This window comes from Pristis pectinata, chromosome 4 (assembly GCF_009764475.1).
Source record: "Pristis pectinata isolate sPriPec2 chromosome 4, sPriPec2.1.pri, whole genome shotgun sequence".
Taxonomy (NCBI): Eukaryota; Metazoa; Chordata; class Chondrichthyes; order Rhinopristiformes; family Pristidae; genus Pristis; species Pristis pectinata.
In genome coordinates this window covers 25,397,318-25,416,908 of record NC_067408.1, presented here as the reverse complement: position 1 = coordinate 25,416,908, position 19,591 = coordinate 25,397,318, and the positions used below count along the sequence as shown (strand labels likewise).

The 19,591-nt window shown below is 38.5% G+C and overlaps 1 protein-coding gene across 1 annotated transcript; it reads left to right on the top strand.

The window, feature by feature from the left end:
* Nucleotides 1-2,714: 2,714 nt before the first annotated feature.
* LOC127569177 (RYamide receptor-like) lies at nucleotides 2,715-18,499 on the top strand. Its single transcript, XM_052013567.1, has 5 exons — nucleotides 2,715-2,855; nucleotides 9,837-10,070; nucleotides 10,985-11,194; nucleotides 12,540-12,747; nucleotides 18,409-18,499. The coding sequence occupies exons 1-5, from the start codon at nucleotides 2,715-2,717 to the stop codon at nucleotides 18,423-18,425; spliced, it is 810 nt and encodes a 269-aa protein (XP_051869527.1). The 3' UTR covers nucleotides 18,426-18,499.
* The last annotated feature ends 1,092 nt before the right edge of the window (nucleotides 18,500-19,591 follow it).

Genomic DNA, 19,591 nt, shown 5'->3' with positions numbered 1-19,591 from the left:
TTCCTCACCATGCCACTGGGAGCAAGGAATCTTCCGGCCTTTGCATCAGTGAGTGAGCCCTGCCCCTAGGCTCTGCCAAGATCTTTCAGTGCAAAGAACCACTGAGAAGCTGAGGTATCTGGCTGTGTGAGAATAGGTGAAGGACTGGCTCCGTCTCAGACAATGCGAGATGGGGTTGGGGATGAGCTTGGGGAAACTATACCACTGTCACACAACTCACTCTGATCAACTTTTGAAAATCCTACCTTTTGTTGTCTCCTCTGCCTTGTATTTTTTTTACTTCAGTTGTTTTCCTTTTAATTGTGTATCGCAATGTTAGCATTAAAAGTCCAAACCCTTGCTCAGTTTTCTTAACAGTGTTACTTCATTCTATTTAGCCCTACTTCTAAATATTGCTGCTGTAGTTTTTTAAAATCTGTTATGGAAAATTAATAATCACCTAAGTATCCATCAGCACCTTTACATTATCAGAGACTTTTTCGCATGAATCTCTCTTAAGCGCCTTCTGAAATAGTTGATGGGCTCTATCTCAGCAGCTATGTGGCTATGAATTGCAAGTTCTAACCATACTTTATCTAAAAAGACTTTTCAAAAAATTCCCATTTATTTCTTCTCATAATTACCTTGATTAGTGTCCTCCCTTTAGTGGTGTGCTGAACAATGGAAACAACCTGCTATATTTGTCCCATTGTACCCCTTCCTAAACCTGAAGCCTTGTCATTAAACACAAACTCATCACTTTAGTGAAGGAAGAGCCTCATCTCCTTAGATCTCCAGTTAATATTGCATCTTTTTCATTGGATTTATAACTCTCCCTATAACAGTGTGCACAGTACTATACAAGATAAGTCAGTTAAGTTTTACGTGAATGCAGTATCCCCAGAGTATACAGAGATAATTGCCATGAAAATCAAGATAGGTACAAGTGATGGAAACTAACCATCTATGTAACAGATATACCAGTGTCTTGGTGTTTCTTATATAAATTCTAAGTAGAATTGTTTGAGATGTGTGTTGGGAGTTGCACTGGTTTGGATGTTAGGAGGTCTATTTCTGAATTCCATCTGAACTTAAACATAATTTAGAAAGAGGCTGAAACAGAGTGCATGGGATGCTTCAAACTGTGGAAAAATGGGGAAGAAAATCTAGTTTTTGGGTCAGTTTTTAAGGTCTGCTGAAAATCTGGAAAGCCACAAGATCAGTGATGAAATAAAAAAGACTTTAGAAAAGTACTGGTTGGTCTCAAACCAGCTTTTTGCTACTTTGTTGCAAATTCCATTGGACGTCCATCAGATTCCCAGCAGAATTACCATGGGATTTTGATAAGAATCCTGAGGAATTTTGGGGTCTACATTTTAACGGAGCTAGCAGGATGGACAGACAACCACACAACTCTTAAGAGGCAATTTAAATATTATAATGAGGCTGCACAACTCATTCCCAGGTTCAATTCCGGCCACTGCCTGTAAGGAGTTTGTACGTTTTCTCCGTGTCTGTGTGGGTTTCCTCCGGGTGCTCCGGCTTCCTCCCACATTCTAAAGACGTACTGGTTAGGAAGTTGTGGGCATGCTATGTTGGCGCCAGAAGCGTGGCGACACTTGCGGGCTGCCCTCAGGACACTCTACGCAAAGGGTGCATTTCACTGTGTGTTTCAATGTACATGTGACTAATAAAGATATCATATCATTTTAGTTTTATTCTCAGCCAGCTGAGATTTCAGGACTTTATGAAATACAATAAAGGTGAGGGCTCCTGGATCCAGTTTACCTTCTTCAATGAGCTTCCATCCTTTGACAATGGACAAACCTTCCAGCCTTCTCAGCCTGTGCCTTCTGATCTCAGTCACTAACCCTGCTCCCTTCCTAAAGCTTCTTACCTTGCATTTGGTCTCTAATCTTCTTTGGGCTCTGGACCCCATTTGGCCTTTAATGTTCCACCCTCTTTCTTTAGAGTGCTGTCTCCTTGAACACTCAGGGCTTTCATGCTGGCTGCCTGTATCTGCTAAATAAGGAGAAAAATTTCTAATCGGATCCTGTCATTGAATTCATTGAGACTTGAGGGAAGCCCATACACTTGCCTTCCTGCCTCTGAATTAATATCCAGCCCTGTGGTCCAGTGTAGTACTTTGTTCCCATAGCAATCCTGGACATATTATGTAAATTTTGCAAAGAGAGGCTCAGCATAATATCTCACTTAACATCAGCATGAACTGAGTATGGGGATAGTGCATCTTTTCACAACATTCACAACTTTTTTTTTGTCATTAATGGCCAAGAAAGGTCGTAACGCCGCCAATATAATGCATTGATTTCTGCATGTGATTCTATAATGTGCTCTCCTGCTGAGTGAAGCTCCACTATTAGCTGTCAAGAACATGAATTATATTCTTAAACCTCTCTGTCTCTCTTCCCTCCCTTAACATTTTCTCAAAAACCTAATATCTTTGACCAAGTTTTAGATCACTGCCGTAATATCGCCTTTACTGGCTTGCTATCAAATTTTGTTTGAAAAACAATTTTGTGAAGTTCCTCAGAATGTTTTATGATGTCAAAGTTAATATATAAATAAAAATTGTTATTGCAAAATTTATTTTTAAATGTTGATCCTTTACGTAATTAATAAACTCTTTAGCTGCAGCTTTAATGTGATTAATGGTTTTACCTCGACTATTCTTTGCCTAGGTTCTCTCTGTGTCTGTCAGTATATATACCCTCATGACCATTGGTGTTGACCGTTATTATGCTGTTTGCCATCCCCTGAAGTCTCGCATGGGTCGTTCCCGAAGTAAGATATTAATCGCTGTGATTTGGATGGTGTCTTTCAGCATTGCATCTGTGCAGTTACTTGTATCAAGGGTAAGTGAGGAAGTACTGAATCCTTATTTCAATAAAAGCTTGCAATTCTAAAGATTCTCCAATTCAGGGGCCCAGAAAATCCCTGGTATGTTCCAAACCAGTTTCCTGCCATTTCTCCTTGAGGATTCTGTCTGAGGATTTTGCTGGAAATCAAAGGAGTTTCAGAGCAAGCATTTGCAATCGGTAACAAGTATATTTGCAGTAGTGCTATTTGCATGCAAAATTTAATAGTGATGGTGTATTAACTGCAAAGTCATTACTGAAATGTTGCCATGGTAATTTACTATTAATAGTAAATCAAACAGCTTGTCAACAAACTTTGTCAGTAATTACTTTAATCAATTGCAATCTGAAAGCTCTTCCCTGAACATGCAAGTGTTGGAGATACAGTTCACAATGAGTTTGCTGATTTTAGCCAAGGTGCAGAGGGGCAATAATTGGTCATAAGAGACTAATGCATTCAGAGGGAAAAATATCAAGCAGAAACTTAAGCTAGAAGAACCAATGTTGGGTGCGGAATGATTAGGCAGGGGGTGATGCTGTTTCCCTCTGTGCTTGACCAGCAAGGTAGCACTTTAGCCCCCATTTTGATGAGATAAAAAAAGCATCACTGAGATTCAGAATTTAAAATTCAGGGGCTAAGCCTGACAATGTTTTAAGCAATCAGGTCAACTCTTAATCCAAAAGATGACGACAAGGGTAAATTAATTTTTAATCCATATTGGTCAAGCAAAGTAGGTTTCTAAGATCACTACCAACCTTGTCTAGGTTTATTTTTATCAGAGAGCCATTCTGCCAGGTGCCTGATGGCAACATCCTTGTCATACTCGCTCACTCTGCCTAGCAGCACCATGTGATTAGAGTCATGCAGTCATACAGCATGGAAACAGGCCATTCAGCCCATCACATCCATTCAGACCAGATTTAAGATTCTAGAACAGCTTCCTCCCCACAGCTATCAGACTCCTGAACCAATTACCTGTTTCACACCCCCTTTCAGTGGTGCTGCCACATACTCTTAATTAGAACATAGAACACCACAGCACAGTACAGGCCCTTCGGCCCACAATGTTGTGCTGACATTTTATCCTGCTCTAAGATTTATCTAACCCTTCCCTCCCACATAGCCCCCTATTTTTCTATCATTCATGTGTCTATCTAAGAATCTCTTAAATGTCCCTAATGTACCTGCCCCCACAACCTCTGCCAGCAGTCACTCCCACGCACCCACCACTTTGTGTAAAAAAACTTACCCCTGACATCCCCCTTATACTTTCCTCCAATCACCTTAAAATTATGTCCCCTCGTGTTAGCCATTGTCGCACTGGGAAAAAGTCTCTGACTGTCCACTCGATCTATGCCCCTTATCATTTTGTACACCTCTATCAAGTCACCTCTCATCCTCCTCCTCTCCAAAGAGAAAAGCCCTAACTCGCTCAACCTATCGTCATAAGACATGCTCTCCAATTCAGGCAACATCCTAGTAAATCTCTTCTGCACCCTCTCTAAAGCTTCCACATCCTTCCTATAATGAGGCGACTAGAACTGAACACAATACTCCAAGTGTGGTCTGACCAGAGTTCTATAGAGCTGCAACCTCACCTCGCAGCTCTTGAACTCAATACCCCGACTAATGAAGGCTGACACTCCATACGCCTTCTTAACAACCCTATCGACCTGCGTGGCAACCTTGAGGGATCTATGGACGTGGACCCCAAGATCCCTCTGTTCCTCCACACTGCTAAGAGTCCTGCCATTAACCTTGTATTCTGCCTTCAAATTCGATCTCTCGAAGTGTATCACTTCACGCTTATCCGGGTTGAACTCCATCTGCCACTTCTCAGCCCAGCTCTGCATTCTATCAATATCCTGTTTTAATCTACAGCAACCTTCTACACTATCCACATCACCACCAACCTTTGTATCATCAGCAAACTTACTAACCCACCCTTCCACATCCTCATCCAAGTCATTTATAAAAATCACAAAGAGCAGGGGAACAGATCCCTGCGGAACACCACTGGTCACCGACCTCCAGGCAGAATACGCTCCATCTACCACCACCCTCTGTCTTCTATGGGCGAGCCAATTCTGAATCCACCCAGCCAAGTTTACCTGGATCCTATGCTTCCTGACTTTCTGAATAAGCCTTTCATTAAGAACCTTATCAAAATCCTTACTAAAATCCATGTACATCACATCCACTGCTCTACCTTCATCAGTGTGCTTTGTCACATCCTCAAAGAATTCAATCAGACTCGTGAGGATCTACCTCTCTTGGTTGTTCTGCTATTGTCACTTCGGTATCTTTTTTTTTGCACTACCTCAGATTGCACTACAATCTTTGCACTATTCTGCTGTTTTGCACTGTATTTATTATTACCATGTATAGTGTTTCCTACATGAGCCATAGGAACAAGGAATTTCATAGTGTATATGATAATAATCTAATCTAATGAAGGACAGTAACAGCCCTTGGGGAAACATAGACAAGTGGAGAAATTAACTTTGAAGACTGAAATAATATAGTTTGCTTGAAAGAATGAGGAGAGACAACATAAACAAAATGACACAGTTTTAAAAGGGGTGCAGGAGCAGAGCATGTACAAGCACAAATCATTGCAAGTGGCAGGACAAGTTAAGAGGCTGTTAAAAAGGATGAAATACTCAGCTTTATTAATGAAGGCATAGAGTATAAAATCAAGTAGGTTTTGGAACATGCTGTTAGGCCAAACCAGAAATGTCATGTTCAGTATTGAACATCAGGCTTTAAAAAGTATTTCAAGGCCTTGGAGAGTTGGAACAAACTTTATTTATGTTGAGAACAAAAGATTGTTCTTTTTAGAGTAGTGAAATTTAAGAGAGGATTTAATACGGGAGTTCAAATCCTGATTGTTTCGCTAGGGTAAATAAAGAAAAATGGTTTCTATTGAGAGAAGAGTTGGAACCTGAAGATTCAGATTTAAGCCATTGGCAGAAGAACTGAACACATCACGATGAAACTTTTTTTTGCAATGACTTGTGATCGGGAAATCATTCTCTAAAAGGCTGACAGAAGCAGATTCAATGGCAATGTTCAGAACAAAGTGCCTGACGAGAAAACCAATTAGCATGAAGGACTGATCCATGAATGTTAGATCTGTTAGAATGAACAATTTGAGCTCTATCTAAATTATGGATTTAAACTTTAAATTTAGCCCTTAAGGCATTGCAGCTCACACTTGCATAACCCACAGAGAAAGGAAACTTGGCATGTCACAGAGGCTCCAAAGACTCAGAACTTGAAATATTTAACACTTGAAGGCAGAAGGACAAACTGATTTTGCAAGAGAGGGTGGCTTTATATCTTCAAGCCTATCACTAATCCCCTAAATGTCAAATTCTAAGAACAAACTTCAGATGTGATTGATTGAATAGAAGTGATCTCCCAATCTGACTAGAAGTTCGGAAATGTTTCAAAGAGATAAAGAACCTGCTGTTGAAACAGCAGCATTCATCTGACCAGTTTGTAGTCTGGGATCATCGATAATAAGGTTAATGAATGTCATAGAATCATATACTGTAGCATAGAAACATGTCTTTCAGCCCAATGAATTCTCACCAAGTATCAAGCACCCATTGATACTAATCCCATTTTATTCTCCCCACATTCCCATCAATTCATTTCAGACTCTACCACTCATCTATACCGGCTAATTAACCTAAAACCCAAATGTTTTGGCTAATATAGGCGGAAACCAGGGTATCCGAGGAAACCCACGTGGTTACAGAGAGAAGGTGCAAACTCCATACACTCAGGACCAGAGGTCAGGATTGACCCTGGGTTGCTGGAGCTGTCAGGCAATGGATCTTTGAAGTGGTGATGGCTGTGAGACTGTCATTTCCAGCACTGCTTTTGATATAGATGAACTATATCACTTGTTGATACATTTAATCTAAAACAAGGGTCTTAGGTCTAAACAAAACAAATTACCAAGGTATGAAGTGTGGTAATTCAGGAAACTAAATGAATACGTTTGACAGTAGGGGAGCAATGGGTAACATTTAAAGAATTAACAGAGGGTTTACAGTTAATAAATATCTCTTTGAGGCACAAAAGCCCAACAGGAAAAATGACCCAGTCTTAGCTAAAAAGAAGTTAAAAATTATATTAGATCAAAGGAAAGGACATAATGTCAGTAAGACCAGTAAGCTGAAGACTTGAGAAATTTTCAGATTTCAGCAAAGTAGGACAAAGAAACTGATAAGGGAATATAGAATATAAGAATAATATAGTGAGAAACAAATAAACTGTAAAAGCTTTGAAAGGTATGTATAAAAGAAAAGATTTGCAAAGGTTAATGTGGACCCCTTACAGACTGAGATAATAGAAGTCACATTGGCAAATAAGGAAATGGCAGAGAAAGCAAACAAATATCTTGGATCTGTCTTTACAGAAGATGACATAGAAAACCTCCTGGAAACAGGGGAGAACAAGTCTAGTGTGAACGAGGAGCTCAGGGAAATTAGCATCAGTGAATTAATAAATTAATATATAAATTAATGGAACTAAAGCCGGATAAATCCCCAGGACCTGATGGGGTGTCAAGAACCAGGGGTCAGAGTCTCAATGAATGGGACTGAGATGAGAAGAAATGAGGTGAGAAGAAATTTCTTCATCCAGAGGGTGGTGAATCTTTGGAATTTTCTACTCAAGAAGGCTGTGGAACATCAGTGGTTGTGTATATTCACAAAAATTGGTGGTGTTGTAGATAGCGAGGAAGATTGTCTAAGGCTACAGAAGAATTTGGATCAGATGGAAAGTTGACCAGAGCATTGGCAGCTGAAGTTTAATCCTAACAAGTGTGAGGTGATGTACTTTGGGAAGTCAAATAGGGGTAGAATATAAACAGTAATTTTTAGGGCTCTAAGGAATGTTGATGAACAGAAAGACCTTGCACTTCAAGTCCATAGTTCCCTGAAGGTTGTGAAGAGTGTATGTGGCATGCCTGCCTTCATAGGTCAGGCATTGAGTATAAAAGTTGAGAGGTTATGTTATAATGTTTTGTGTGTAGTTCTGGTTGCCACAGTATAGGAAGGATGTGACTGCACAGGAAGAGTGCAGAGGAGATTCACCAGGATGTCGCCTGGACTGGAAGGCATCGAGTTATGGGGAGAGATTGAATAGGCTGGGCTTGTTTTCCCTGGAGCAAAGAGGCCTGAGGGGTGATTTGATAGATTTATATAAAATTAAGGGAGGCATAGATAGGGTAGATGGTCAGAATCTTTTTCCTGTGGTGGGGATATCAAAAACCAGAGCATAGTTTAAGGTGAGAAGAAAGAATTATAGAAGCAATCTGAGGGGAACGTTTTTTTTAAAGATCAGGGTGGTTGATATCTGGAATGCACTGCTAGAGGAGGGAGTGTAATCAGATAAGATCACTACTTCAAAAAAGGCATTTACTCAGGTACTTGAATTGGCAAAGCATTGAAGGATACGGACCTAATGTGGGCAAATAGGATTAGTGTACACAGCTAAAATAGTTGGCATGGATGTGGTGTGCCAAAGGCCCTGTTTCTGTGCTGCATGACTCTATAACTCAAAGAACGTGTGACAAAGATCTATACAATTTTGGATATAAAGACATATTGGGGTTATTGCAGGTAAGTGATCAGCCATAATCTTGTGTGCTATAGGTGGTGTAAAGGGCAGAATGTCTATTCCTATTTCCATTTATGATAATGAACAACAAAGTACATGAAGTATAAACCTACAAACCTTTATGTGGTCAGGCTCACATGCAAGTCTTTTCAGGTTGTCCCTTGGAATTGGGAATGACTTGGTTCCACTCCAGTTCTACATTCTGGGTTGACTGGTGAGTCTAGTGAGGAATTTTCAGGCTTTACCATGGATGGGGCAGGAGGTACTCTAGGTGGATGTGTGGGTGAACCTTCAGCAGTATTTTGCCTGGCTTGCACATGCTCCCAAAGAGATTCAAGCTTCTCACAGTAACTTCCTGGATTTTCCTTCTCCATTTTGAGCAGTCACTGAAGAGGGATTCACAAGTTGGTGGATGATTGGCTGAACAATTTCCTATTCATCCTGTAGATTAGTTCTGCAAGTGAAGAACTCACAAGTAGGGTGGAATATTGTGGTGAGAAAGACTGAGAAGAGGATTGAAACAGTGACAAGAACCAATTTTCCTGGATCCTTTCTGCTCCGCTAGGGCTTTGCATTGGAATATGGGGAGCAGGTCAGATGGGGCTGATTCCTAGCCTTAGAACTGAAAAAGCCGTTCCTTTTCATGTCTGGCTTTGACGTTCCCAGGACACCCTTGGGGCCTCCAGTCTTAGGAGAGGCCTAATGTCAGACCTATTGTTCCTTCCTCAAGGCCTCTGTGTGTAGGCAACCTTGAGCAGCTATACAAAATAGTGGGTATGAGTGGTCAGCATTTTCCCCTCCCACCACATTGTATCAGCACTCAGGGTCTATACCTATTGTAAGCACAGTTCCTACACTGCCCCGACAAAAGTCCTGGAAATCACAAGGCGGTGTAAAGACTGCAGAAAATCACAATCACTAATTTCTGTTGAGCAGAGTCAAAGATCAGGAAAATCAGCCCCTCTAGAATGAACACACAATCAGCAGAAGACAGGAGATTGTATCTGTTTGGTAATGATTTTGTCAAGATAAATATTTCTGTGATAATTCTATTTATCTTCATTCCACTGGTTTTCAGTAACTTTATGACAAGAATACTTAAATGCACCTCTATATTGTCCCAAATTTTTTATAGACACTGGAAAATATGATTGTACATGTCCAAAGCTTTGCATTTCTATTGCCAGGTTGCCTAATTTTTCACTGGATAAATTCATGTCATTGGCAATAAATAATTTAATTTCATAGAATAACTTGAGATTTTACATTACTAAAAATGGTTTGAGTTAAGAAACATTATCTAAAATGTGATTTAAAATGTGTTATGTTTTTTATGTCAGGTTAAGTACATGAACCTGGAAAGTGAACCTGAAATGATCTGTTTCGAAACTGGTTGGCCCAGCAATACTTACCGGAAGGTCTACACACTCTTCCTGCTAATTTTCACTTACATGTTACCCTTACTCATCCTCACCATAACTTACTGGAATGTGGGTATGAGGCTATGGGGTCGGAGACCACCTGGAAACATGGACAAAAACAGAGAAGCTCAGCAAGACAAATCAAAACGGAAGGTAAAATCATATAAGTCACAACCCAGGTAAAGGAATGATAATACAGTATGCTTACTATATGCCCATATATTTTGGTTTAGAAAAGCAATAAATAAAGCATCGGCTACATTGGATGCATTATCCAGCAGCTACAGTTGTTCCTGAAAAGGCACTTTTTCTGTTTTGATGATTTCCAAAGTAAATAAGTGAAAATCAAGGGTATATTTCTATAGTTGTTTCTACCCATGGTAGCATTCTACCGTGGAGGTTGGACTTTGCTCAGGCAGTTACGTATGTTATGAGAAAGGTCCCTGGTAATTGAGCTTAACTCAGATGGGCCAGTAGTGAGGTCCTGTAAATGGTCATTCAGTCAGTACTAGGGACTGGGAGAAGCCTACTTTCATTCAACTTTTATGTCTTTATGTCTTGCACTGTACTGCCACCACAAAACAAGAAATTTCACAACATATGTCAGTGATAATAAACCTGATTCTGATTTTGCCCCAGTACATGTCAATAAAGGTGAGTGTAATAAATGGTCTTTCTCATTCTGCTCTAACACTTGACCAATTTCCATCAGCACAACTGTAGTCCATTCCAACCCTGGCATAGCTGATGACACCAACACAAACATGAAATCTGTATCAATTGCTGAAATAAATTTGATCCTATCTCTACACACTTAAACCAACAGTTTTCTTAGGAGTACATCTGCCTTACCACCAAAATTTTTGATGGAGTTTTAGAAGAAACCTTATTTGTACACATAAACAGAACACACATCAACTGGCTGAGAGCAGTTTTCAAGAAGTCCCAGATGCAGAAGAATGTGTTGAAATAAAAGATTATAATCAATATGAAGTAAAGCTTATTGTTTTGCTATTTAAGATGAGTAAATTGGGATAAATTGTAAAATCTATTATAAATTCTTTCAGGTAATCAAGATGCTGTTTATCATAGTGGCTGTTTTTGCTCTTTGCTGGCTACCATTTCATATCTTCAGTGTTACATACGAGTTCAATCCAGCTGTGCTGCCAAATGATCCCATGGACATCACTGCCCTTTACTTCTTCTCCCACTACCTGGCCATGTCACATAGTTTCTGGAACCCACTCATTTATGGATTCTACAATGATAATTTCAGGGTATGTTGGTATTTGACATAATTTGTTTGCATTTAGAACCACATGTTACACAATGGAAAAGTGGCTGTTAACCTTTAAACCTTTAAATTGTGGATGCTTTTCAACTCATATAAGGAAACAGTGGAAGCAGCAAAGACTGTTCAAAGGAGATAGATTTCCTTCAGAAAAATAAGATAGAGATATTTATTTATTAGTCACAGGTACATCAAAACGCACAGTGAAATGCATCTTTTTGTGTTACTGAGAATGTGCTGAGGGCAGCCCACAAGTGTCACCACTCTTCCGGCGCCTACATACCATACCCACAGCTCCTAACCTGTACGTCTTTGGAATGTGGGAGGAAACCGGAGCACCCGGAGGAAACCTACGCAGACACGGGGAGGACGTACAAACTCCTTACTGACAGCAGCATAATTGAACCCGGGTCACTGGTGCTGTAATAGCGTTACGCTAACCACTACACTACCGTGCCGCCAAATAATTCTTTGATAATTTGAGACATGGGTTATGGTTAATGTAATACAGATCTCAGAGGAATGGTTGATTTATCAATGGATAATTAAAAAAAAATACATCCAAGCCTGCACCCTTTGGACTTAAAGTGAGATGAGAAACACTCCAGGAAACAATTAGGTTATGTTTTATTGGGAGAAGGACATCAACAATGGTCATAAGGTTGAACAGATTGACATTTGTAAATGTAAGGTGCTTAATGGAGCATCAAAAGCTATTTAGGGAAGTTTAAAAGTGCAGATAAAAGGGTATTAGGAAAGTATTTTCTTCAGGAGAAACAGAATTAAATGGGTTTGGAAATGGGTATGGAGTAGTTGGGTAGTGGGCGATTCAAAGTAGTTAGAACTGCCCTTAATCAACATGATGGGAGTAAAGAAGTCATGTGAAATGGCATGATGGAAGGTAGCTGTGAATATGGGTAAGAGGTTTTGGGTTAAAGAATGGCAGGTGGATTACTGAAATCACCATGGATAAGGCATTCAGAGACAAAGTACCACAGATTCTAAAAATCTAAAACCCAACTGGAATCAAATCTTAATACTCCACAGCTCTGTCAGCATCTGCAGAGATGGAAACATAGATAATGTTTTGGGTTACTGACTTCACCAGAATTGGAAAGTTTTACAAATATAGTAGGTTTTAAGGAAGCATAGAGGCAGGAAAATACTGAGAGGAGAGAAAAACAATAGGGAAAATCCCAGTGAATGATCAGCTCAACTTTTACCTCACTAAAGTTGCAGGGTCAGATCTGCAGTTTTCCACAAGTATAAATTGTTAATCCTGGTAATGTACATGGGATCTAATATAACAGCAGAATTCTTTATGTCCCCAGGCTGACCTGCAAAGATTGTGCGTTCGTTTCAATCCATCCAGGTGCTGCCCTCACATGTATGGAGATAACCTTTCAACCTACAGCGACTCCGACATCTTTAGGAAAGAGAACACCATAAGTGTACGTCTGAGCTCAATGGAAAGTTGTAGATCCCTGGTCTCCAAGAAACAACCCATTGTTACCACTTCTCGATCAGTCCAAATTCATGGTTAGTATTGCAAAAAAAGCACTATATTCTCAGTGTGTTAGAGTAAATTTGAAGTTTGATCATGTACATGATCAAAGGAGATAATGCACATAGTTAAGAAGAGGAAGGATTTAGAATGCATCAAGAATTGCTTCCTAATTGAATGTTTCCAGAATAACAATGAAAGAAACTGCTTTAATTCTAAAATAAAATCAGGGAAATTACAGATTGAGAGTTGGAGAACAATTGGAAAATAGTCACCACAACATGGTTAGGTTCAATGAAGAACAGAAAAGGGACAATAGATTAAAAAATAAAAGAATCAAAGTGGAAAAGAATTGACCAGAATCCATTGGACTTAAAATGTTGAGAAATAATCTGTGGAAAATCTTCAAATATCAGTTCTATGGCATACAAAATAAATCATTTCCAAAGGATAGAGAAGATGTATTAAAGAACAGTTGTGTGGATCAATGGGGAGAGATAAACTAAGCCATGGTGTTAGAGCTGTAGAGTACAAAAGGTTAAGTGTATCATTCTGCTTTTATGAATCACTGATTAGGCCTCATAGAGTATTTTTTCCAATTGTGCTAAAATGGAAAATTAGTGCCTACACAGATTGCTTGAGACAAATAGCCTATATCTGTGGTGCAATTTCTATGTAGTTTTTCTATAAATTGGCTTCATTCTGTGTAGGTACTCTTTCAAGTCTAACTCTGCCTATTGTTCAATGTAAAAATATAGAAAAACCAACTTCTTTTCAAATCAAAATGAAGAGTTAGCTGAGCATCTCAAATGATACTCAGTGGACAAATCACATGCTGCATTCAATATCATGCTTAATATAGCAAATCCTTATCAGTGCAAGAAAATAAACTTGTTCTAGCTTTGCACTGGGATGTGGTAGTACAAAGGAAGAGTACTTTTCAGTTTACCTTACTGTTATACTTGTAAAGTAAAACCTCACCATTCGAGAGAGAATTAAAGGCACCCAAACAGTAGACTGGTGAACAATGCAGAAATGCAACACCTGCCCTTTTACCTCTTCCCTCCCTTCCCACCATCTTGGGACCCAAACAGTCCTTTCAGGTGAAGCAGTCACTCACTTGCCTTCTTCCAATCTTGGGTACTGCTCATGGTGTGATCTCCACTACATTGACAAGAACAAATGCAGATTGTAGCTCACTTTCTCTGTCTGTATCAAAGCTGGCCAGTTTACTGTCGGCCATCCATCATCTGTAATACCGGTTCAGATTTTCTCTCTCCATTATCACTGCACAATGTGCTGGGCATTTTCTACAGTTCTGCATTTGTGTTCTCTCTTTCTAACTGCCTTCATCTGTAGCTTTTATGTTCCTTTGTTCATGTTCCATCTCTCTAACCTCCCTCATTAACCCATCAACCAGATGCCTCAATCTACAGTTTATCCCCACAGCAACCCTGGCCTCACTCTATCAGAGATGTTCCTGTTCTCTTATCCTCCATTCTTCATCTTCTCTGCAACTTAAAACTTGTTTTCTCTCTTTCCCAGTTCTGACAGAGTGTCTTCAACCTGAAACATTAACTCTGCGTCTATCTCCATAAATGCTGCCTAACTTGCTGAGAGATTCCAGCAATTTCTGTTTTTATTTCAGACTATTGAACTGGTACCACTTGAGTGCTACAGCAGAAGTTCAGCACTGCATGGACCAGGCAAACTGCAAGATACTTTTTCCACCACAATTCCAGTGACCACTGCTTTCCTCACATATTGTGATTTTCAATGACAAATCTACTTGGTATTGACACACTAAGAACAGATTGCACTTGAGCACTGAGAATTTCTGACATGCAGTGATGATAATGACAGATGAGGACAATAGAACAAGAACTACTACTCTGCAGCCAATGTGCCCGTTTTGCTTTGTGCAATGATCTGCAATCTCTCAACACTAGAAAAGTAATATTGCTATGATTCATATCAAGCCTTCTATTATTTCAGAATTAATGCCTTGTTGCATTTGTGTAGATAGAGTTGAAACAGGTTATTTTGATTATCCTTTTACCTTAAGATGATGCAGTCACTGAAAACACTCTCTCTCACCTTTTGAATCTATTTTTTTCCAATTTATATCAGGTAAGTTGGTTGGAGGTCCACTCACTCAGTCTATTGAAGGTTGTAACCAAACTCCTGAGATGAGAATGCTGACAGCTAACCAATCACGTTTTTTTTTATTTTGTACCATTAGTTACCAAGTACAGGACAGAAAAAACTGTTACAGGACAGAAAAAACTGTTACCAAGTACAGGACAGAAAAAACTGTTACAGGACAGAAAAAACTGTTACCAAGTACAGGACAGAAAAAACAAAATACTGGCCTGTGAAGAAATAATGTCAACCCTTCACACAGCTATATAAAAGACATGTTAGATTTGTCATAATTCAAGAAAATAACACACAATATTCTGCATTATGTTATTGTTTTCCCTTGTACTACCTCAATGTACTGATGTGATGAAATGATCTGTATGGATCGCATGCAAAACAAAGTTTTTCACTGTACCTCGGTACATGTGACAATAATAAACCAATTTACCAAATCGTAATTTGAATTCCGTCAGTCTAGTCAAGAGAAACAGTAAGAACCAAATAACGTTTCTTACAAGCAAAGGCATTCAAATGAGATGCTTTAGAATGAAGTGGTATTTGTGGTGTCAAGTTATCTCCTTGCAGCTGTGAATAAGTTATTTTTAGTATTATTTAATTGATGATTTACTCATGTTTGCAGAACTTGCATTAATTAATCAGTAATATTTGCTGAATAAATGTAAATTACTTGCACTAAAACTTAGAAACAGAATGGGGGTTGCATTTTACTGGTAATAAGGCACATGATTTTGATTTGTAATTATTAGAAGAGTATTTCACCTATTCGCCTTTATATTTTCCCTCCTTTTTTTTCTTTTGACTTATTCTTTCAAGTTATGACCATCACAAATGTGTGATTGTTTGATGATGCCAACTGCACAGTACATCTGCACTTTTTTGATTTGAGAGAGACTTAACTGTCAATCAGCAAGAAACAAAGCTCAGAAATGTCAACATGTGACTAGAGGTACTAATAGAATTTAACCAATATAATTGATCAGTCTACTAATACAGATTATTGATAATCTTCATGAGGTTTATCCTGCACATTGAAGTATTCTTGTCATAGAAACATTAAAGTTGAATGGGGTAACCCTTTCAATGCCTTGAGCCTGTTCGACCATTCAATGAGATCACAACAATGATCTAAGTCCATATAATTGCCACTGCATCTTGTGCTTTAGTCAATGCTGCATGCACTCTAAGGCCAATATTACCTTCCTACAGTGTGATGGCCAGAACTGTGCACAGAATTCTGGATGTAGTTGATTGGGTATTTTGAGTTCAACTAAAACTCTTGTTCATCTCTCAACTCTCATCTTGTTCTCCTCGCCCCTCTATGCTTGCTGGCCTCTTGGTCCAACACGGTCTCAAATAAAATGCTCATCATGTTCAAATCGTTTCATGGTCTCACCATTCCACATATCTGTATGCCCTACCATACCTCCTGCCCTAAAACTTCCTTCTCCATTTCTGGCCTCTTCTGCATCCACGATTTCCTTTGCCCAAAAACTGGCACCACACTTTTAGATGTCTGGGGCCCAAGCTCTGGAATTCCATCCTAAACCAATCCACCCCTAATTCTCCATTAATGCATTCTTTAAAATCTACTTCATTGACAATGCTTTTGGTCACCTGTCCTTTTATCCAAATGCAATGTGTATAAATGTTTGTCTGATAACTGAGGCGTCTTATCCAGCTTACGTAGAAATTGGTGTGCAAGATGAATATTGGTGCCTCGACCAAGGCTCCATGACATTATTATCCTATTAGTCTGAAGAGGATTGGAACCTGATGTGCTTCACAATTCCTTGTTTTTAAGCTATAAAATGACAAGTTAAACTAGGTCCAAAATAATTTCCAGATAGAACAAAAAACAAGGACAGTCAGGGAACAGATACTCCAAAATGACAATCAAAAACTCTACTTTGTAGACATCTGAATTTTACGTTTTGGAGACTTGAATTTGGTGAAATGCAAATAACCAAAAAATATGATTTTTGTAAGTTAATCAGGGCTACATTATAATTGAAGTTTCTACCTTCTAATATCCTTGATTAATTTCCTTAACCTTCCTGAATTTACTTCCATTTGGTGCCTTGTCAGAGCTTTCTAGGAGATCCATATACATCTCATCCATATCATTTCACCTTCAAATGCCTGTCACCTCTTCAAAAAAATCTTCACTTTAACACACTATCAGTCACCTCAACCCTTATAGTTTCACTTTCACTCAACTCAGAAAGTTACTTGTTCAAGTTCTATATCGGGACTTGAACACATAATCAAAGCTGACACTTCGGTGGAGTACATTGCCCATGATATCTATAGGAGGAAAAGACTCCATTTGCCTTTTCAAATGAGCACGAAAGATTCAATGGCACTTTTGAATGAGCTGTTCCCCTGGTATTCCAGCCAAAATGTATCCCTCAACTAGCCCTACCAATTGGTAATTTATCATGTTTGGTGTTTGTGGAATTATATTCACAAATTGGATTCCACTTTTGCCTATGGAAAAATGCCAGTGCTTCAACAGTAATTCTTTGGCTATGAGACACTTGGGGATCCAAAGATCTGAAGGATGATTTGTAAGTATTCAGACTTTGGAATTCTCTCTCTAAATTCGACTCTACCATCCCACAAATTCTCACCACCATTGCATACTTTTGATAAGATCACCTTTTGACCAGGACTTTTCTCATTTCTTCATTATCATAATTCAGTTTCCATCCCTTTTATTTTCTCTCCTTGTCAACAACCTATGTTAAAAGATTAAAAATAAATGCAAGCTGCAAATATTAGAAAAAAAGCAAGACAGCATTAGTACAATTGAATCTAGAGGTTCCAAAAGGAGCCATGTGAAGGTGATTGATTTTCCAGAAAGGACAGTGCTTATTTGCCTTGACCCAACAATAAATACATCTTTCCCAAACTCTACTTAAGGGAAATAAAAATGTCATTCACTATTATGATATTGCCATTTCACCCCATCAATCAACCTTGTAGCCTGAGTGAGATTATTCTGGTCTCTTAGTGGCCTTCTGATAATGCTTGAGAAAGTGGATGAAACAGTCCTATGGTAATTTCTTATAAAACCCAAGGCAGAACAGCAAAAATGTGGTGTCATAATATGGTCAATTAGAGCCCATTGTCCCAGCCAAATGAACCTTACTTGCTTTTAATTATATTCTCAGGTTTAAGAGAGGTGATCTTAATGAAATGTATAAAATAACTGCTTGATAGATTTGATGCTGAGAGACACTTTTCCTAGGCCTAGTTTCTCTAAGGAGACTCATGGGCTCAAGGTAAGATATCAATTAAGATGAGGAGAATTTTTTTCATAAGGTTTTCATAAGGTTTGAAAAGCCTTGCAATTTTCCAACTTAAATAGCTCCAAGTGCAACATCCAAGAGGAAGAGATCAATAATGAGAAAAGGACAACGAATTCAAGAAGAGTTAGAATATCAGCAGTGATCATATTGAATGGCCAAATCCTACTTAGCTTTTTCTGTTAATAAATCTTCTTTAATTGCTATATTTTTGTTTTCTTACAGCTACTTCTGTGATGTAACATGCAAATTGAATGCAACCAGTTGTCCAGGTTCCCAAATGATGCTTTACATGTAGAATGTAATTTGGTACCAGGTGAACATAATCCTAGCAGAGACCAATTGCTAATTTTGTATATAGTAATAAAAAATACATGTGGAATACACAAAGGAAAGACAACCGGGAAATCCGGGTCTTTTAAGTAATTCAAGTCGAAAGAAACCAGCTCAATGCCAAGATTGTTAAAATAGTAACCTGCTTTGATAGAGAATAGCTGTCCTTTTTACACTTGGCTACGGGCAAGATCAAATTGTATTAATTCAAAATGTGGGTAAAATCTCAACACATTCTGTATATTTGTTATCCATTCCTGACCTTAAAAATCTCATTTTGCTGTATAAAATACATTTCTTTTCAGTGTTTGTTGAATGAAAAGATGTACAAAATAAAAATACCAAACATCAGTAAGTGTAGTCTGTGTATAATTACTGAGCTCTTTGCATTTGTAAATACTGAAAATAATTACCCAAAATAAGCCACATGACTTCAATTTAAGAGTTCTGGCAACAGGATGTATTGACATCAAAGTATAGTTTTGTTTCACACTGGCAACAATATTTATAGCATACCAAACTTGGTTTAAAAATAAATATATTTGTCACCTTGGCTAGGCTGCAAAGTCTAATATCTAAAAAACAAAGATAATTTGTGATAAAATAATTCTATTACATATTTTGCAGATGCATTTCCACTTCTTTCAAAATGATGGACTTGCAATTACAACAGAAACATGTGAGAAAATAGCAATGTTTTAGTTAATTAGCTCCATTACAGTACTACTTTTTTTTAAACTAATGGTTGAATTCAAAAGTGAGATGCATAATTTTATCCACAACTTTATTACACTTAAATTTAGTATGCAAAGGCTTGTGGCAAACTAGTCTCAGCATAAGAAAAATCATCTAAACAGGACTCTTACTTTCTATCAACTCCCTATGCAAAGGATACATTTCAAAGCTTTCCCAACGTCAATCTTAAAGTTCAAGAAGGTGCATGAAGCTCCCTTTGGCCCTTTCACAACAATGTGAAATTAAATCTCCTTTTATAGGACTGTAGAGGTCAATGTTGGCAGTCATACTGGTAGAATGGAAACTTGACCTTTAAAAAAATGTTCATCAAGATGGGCTG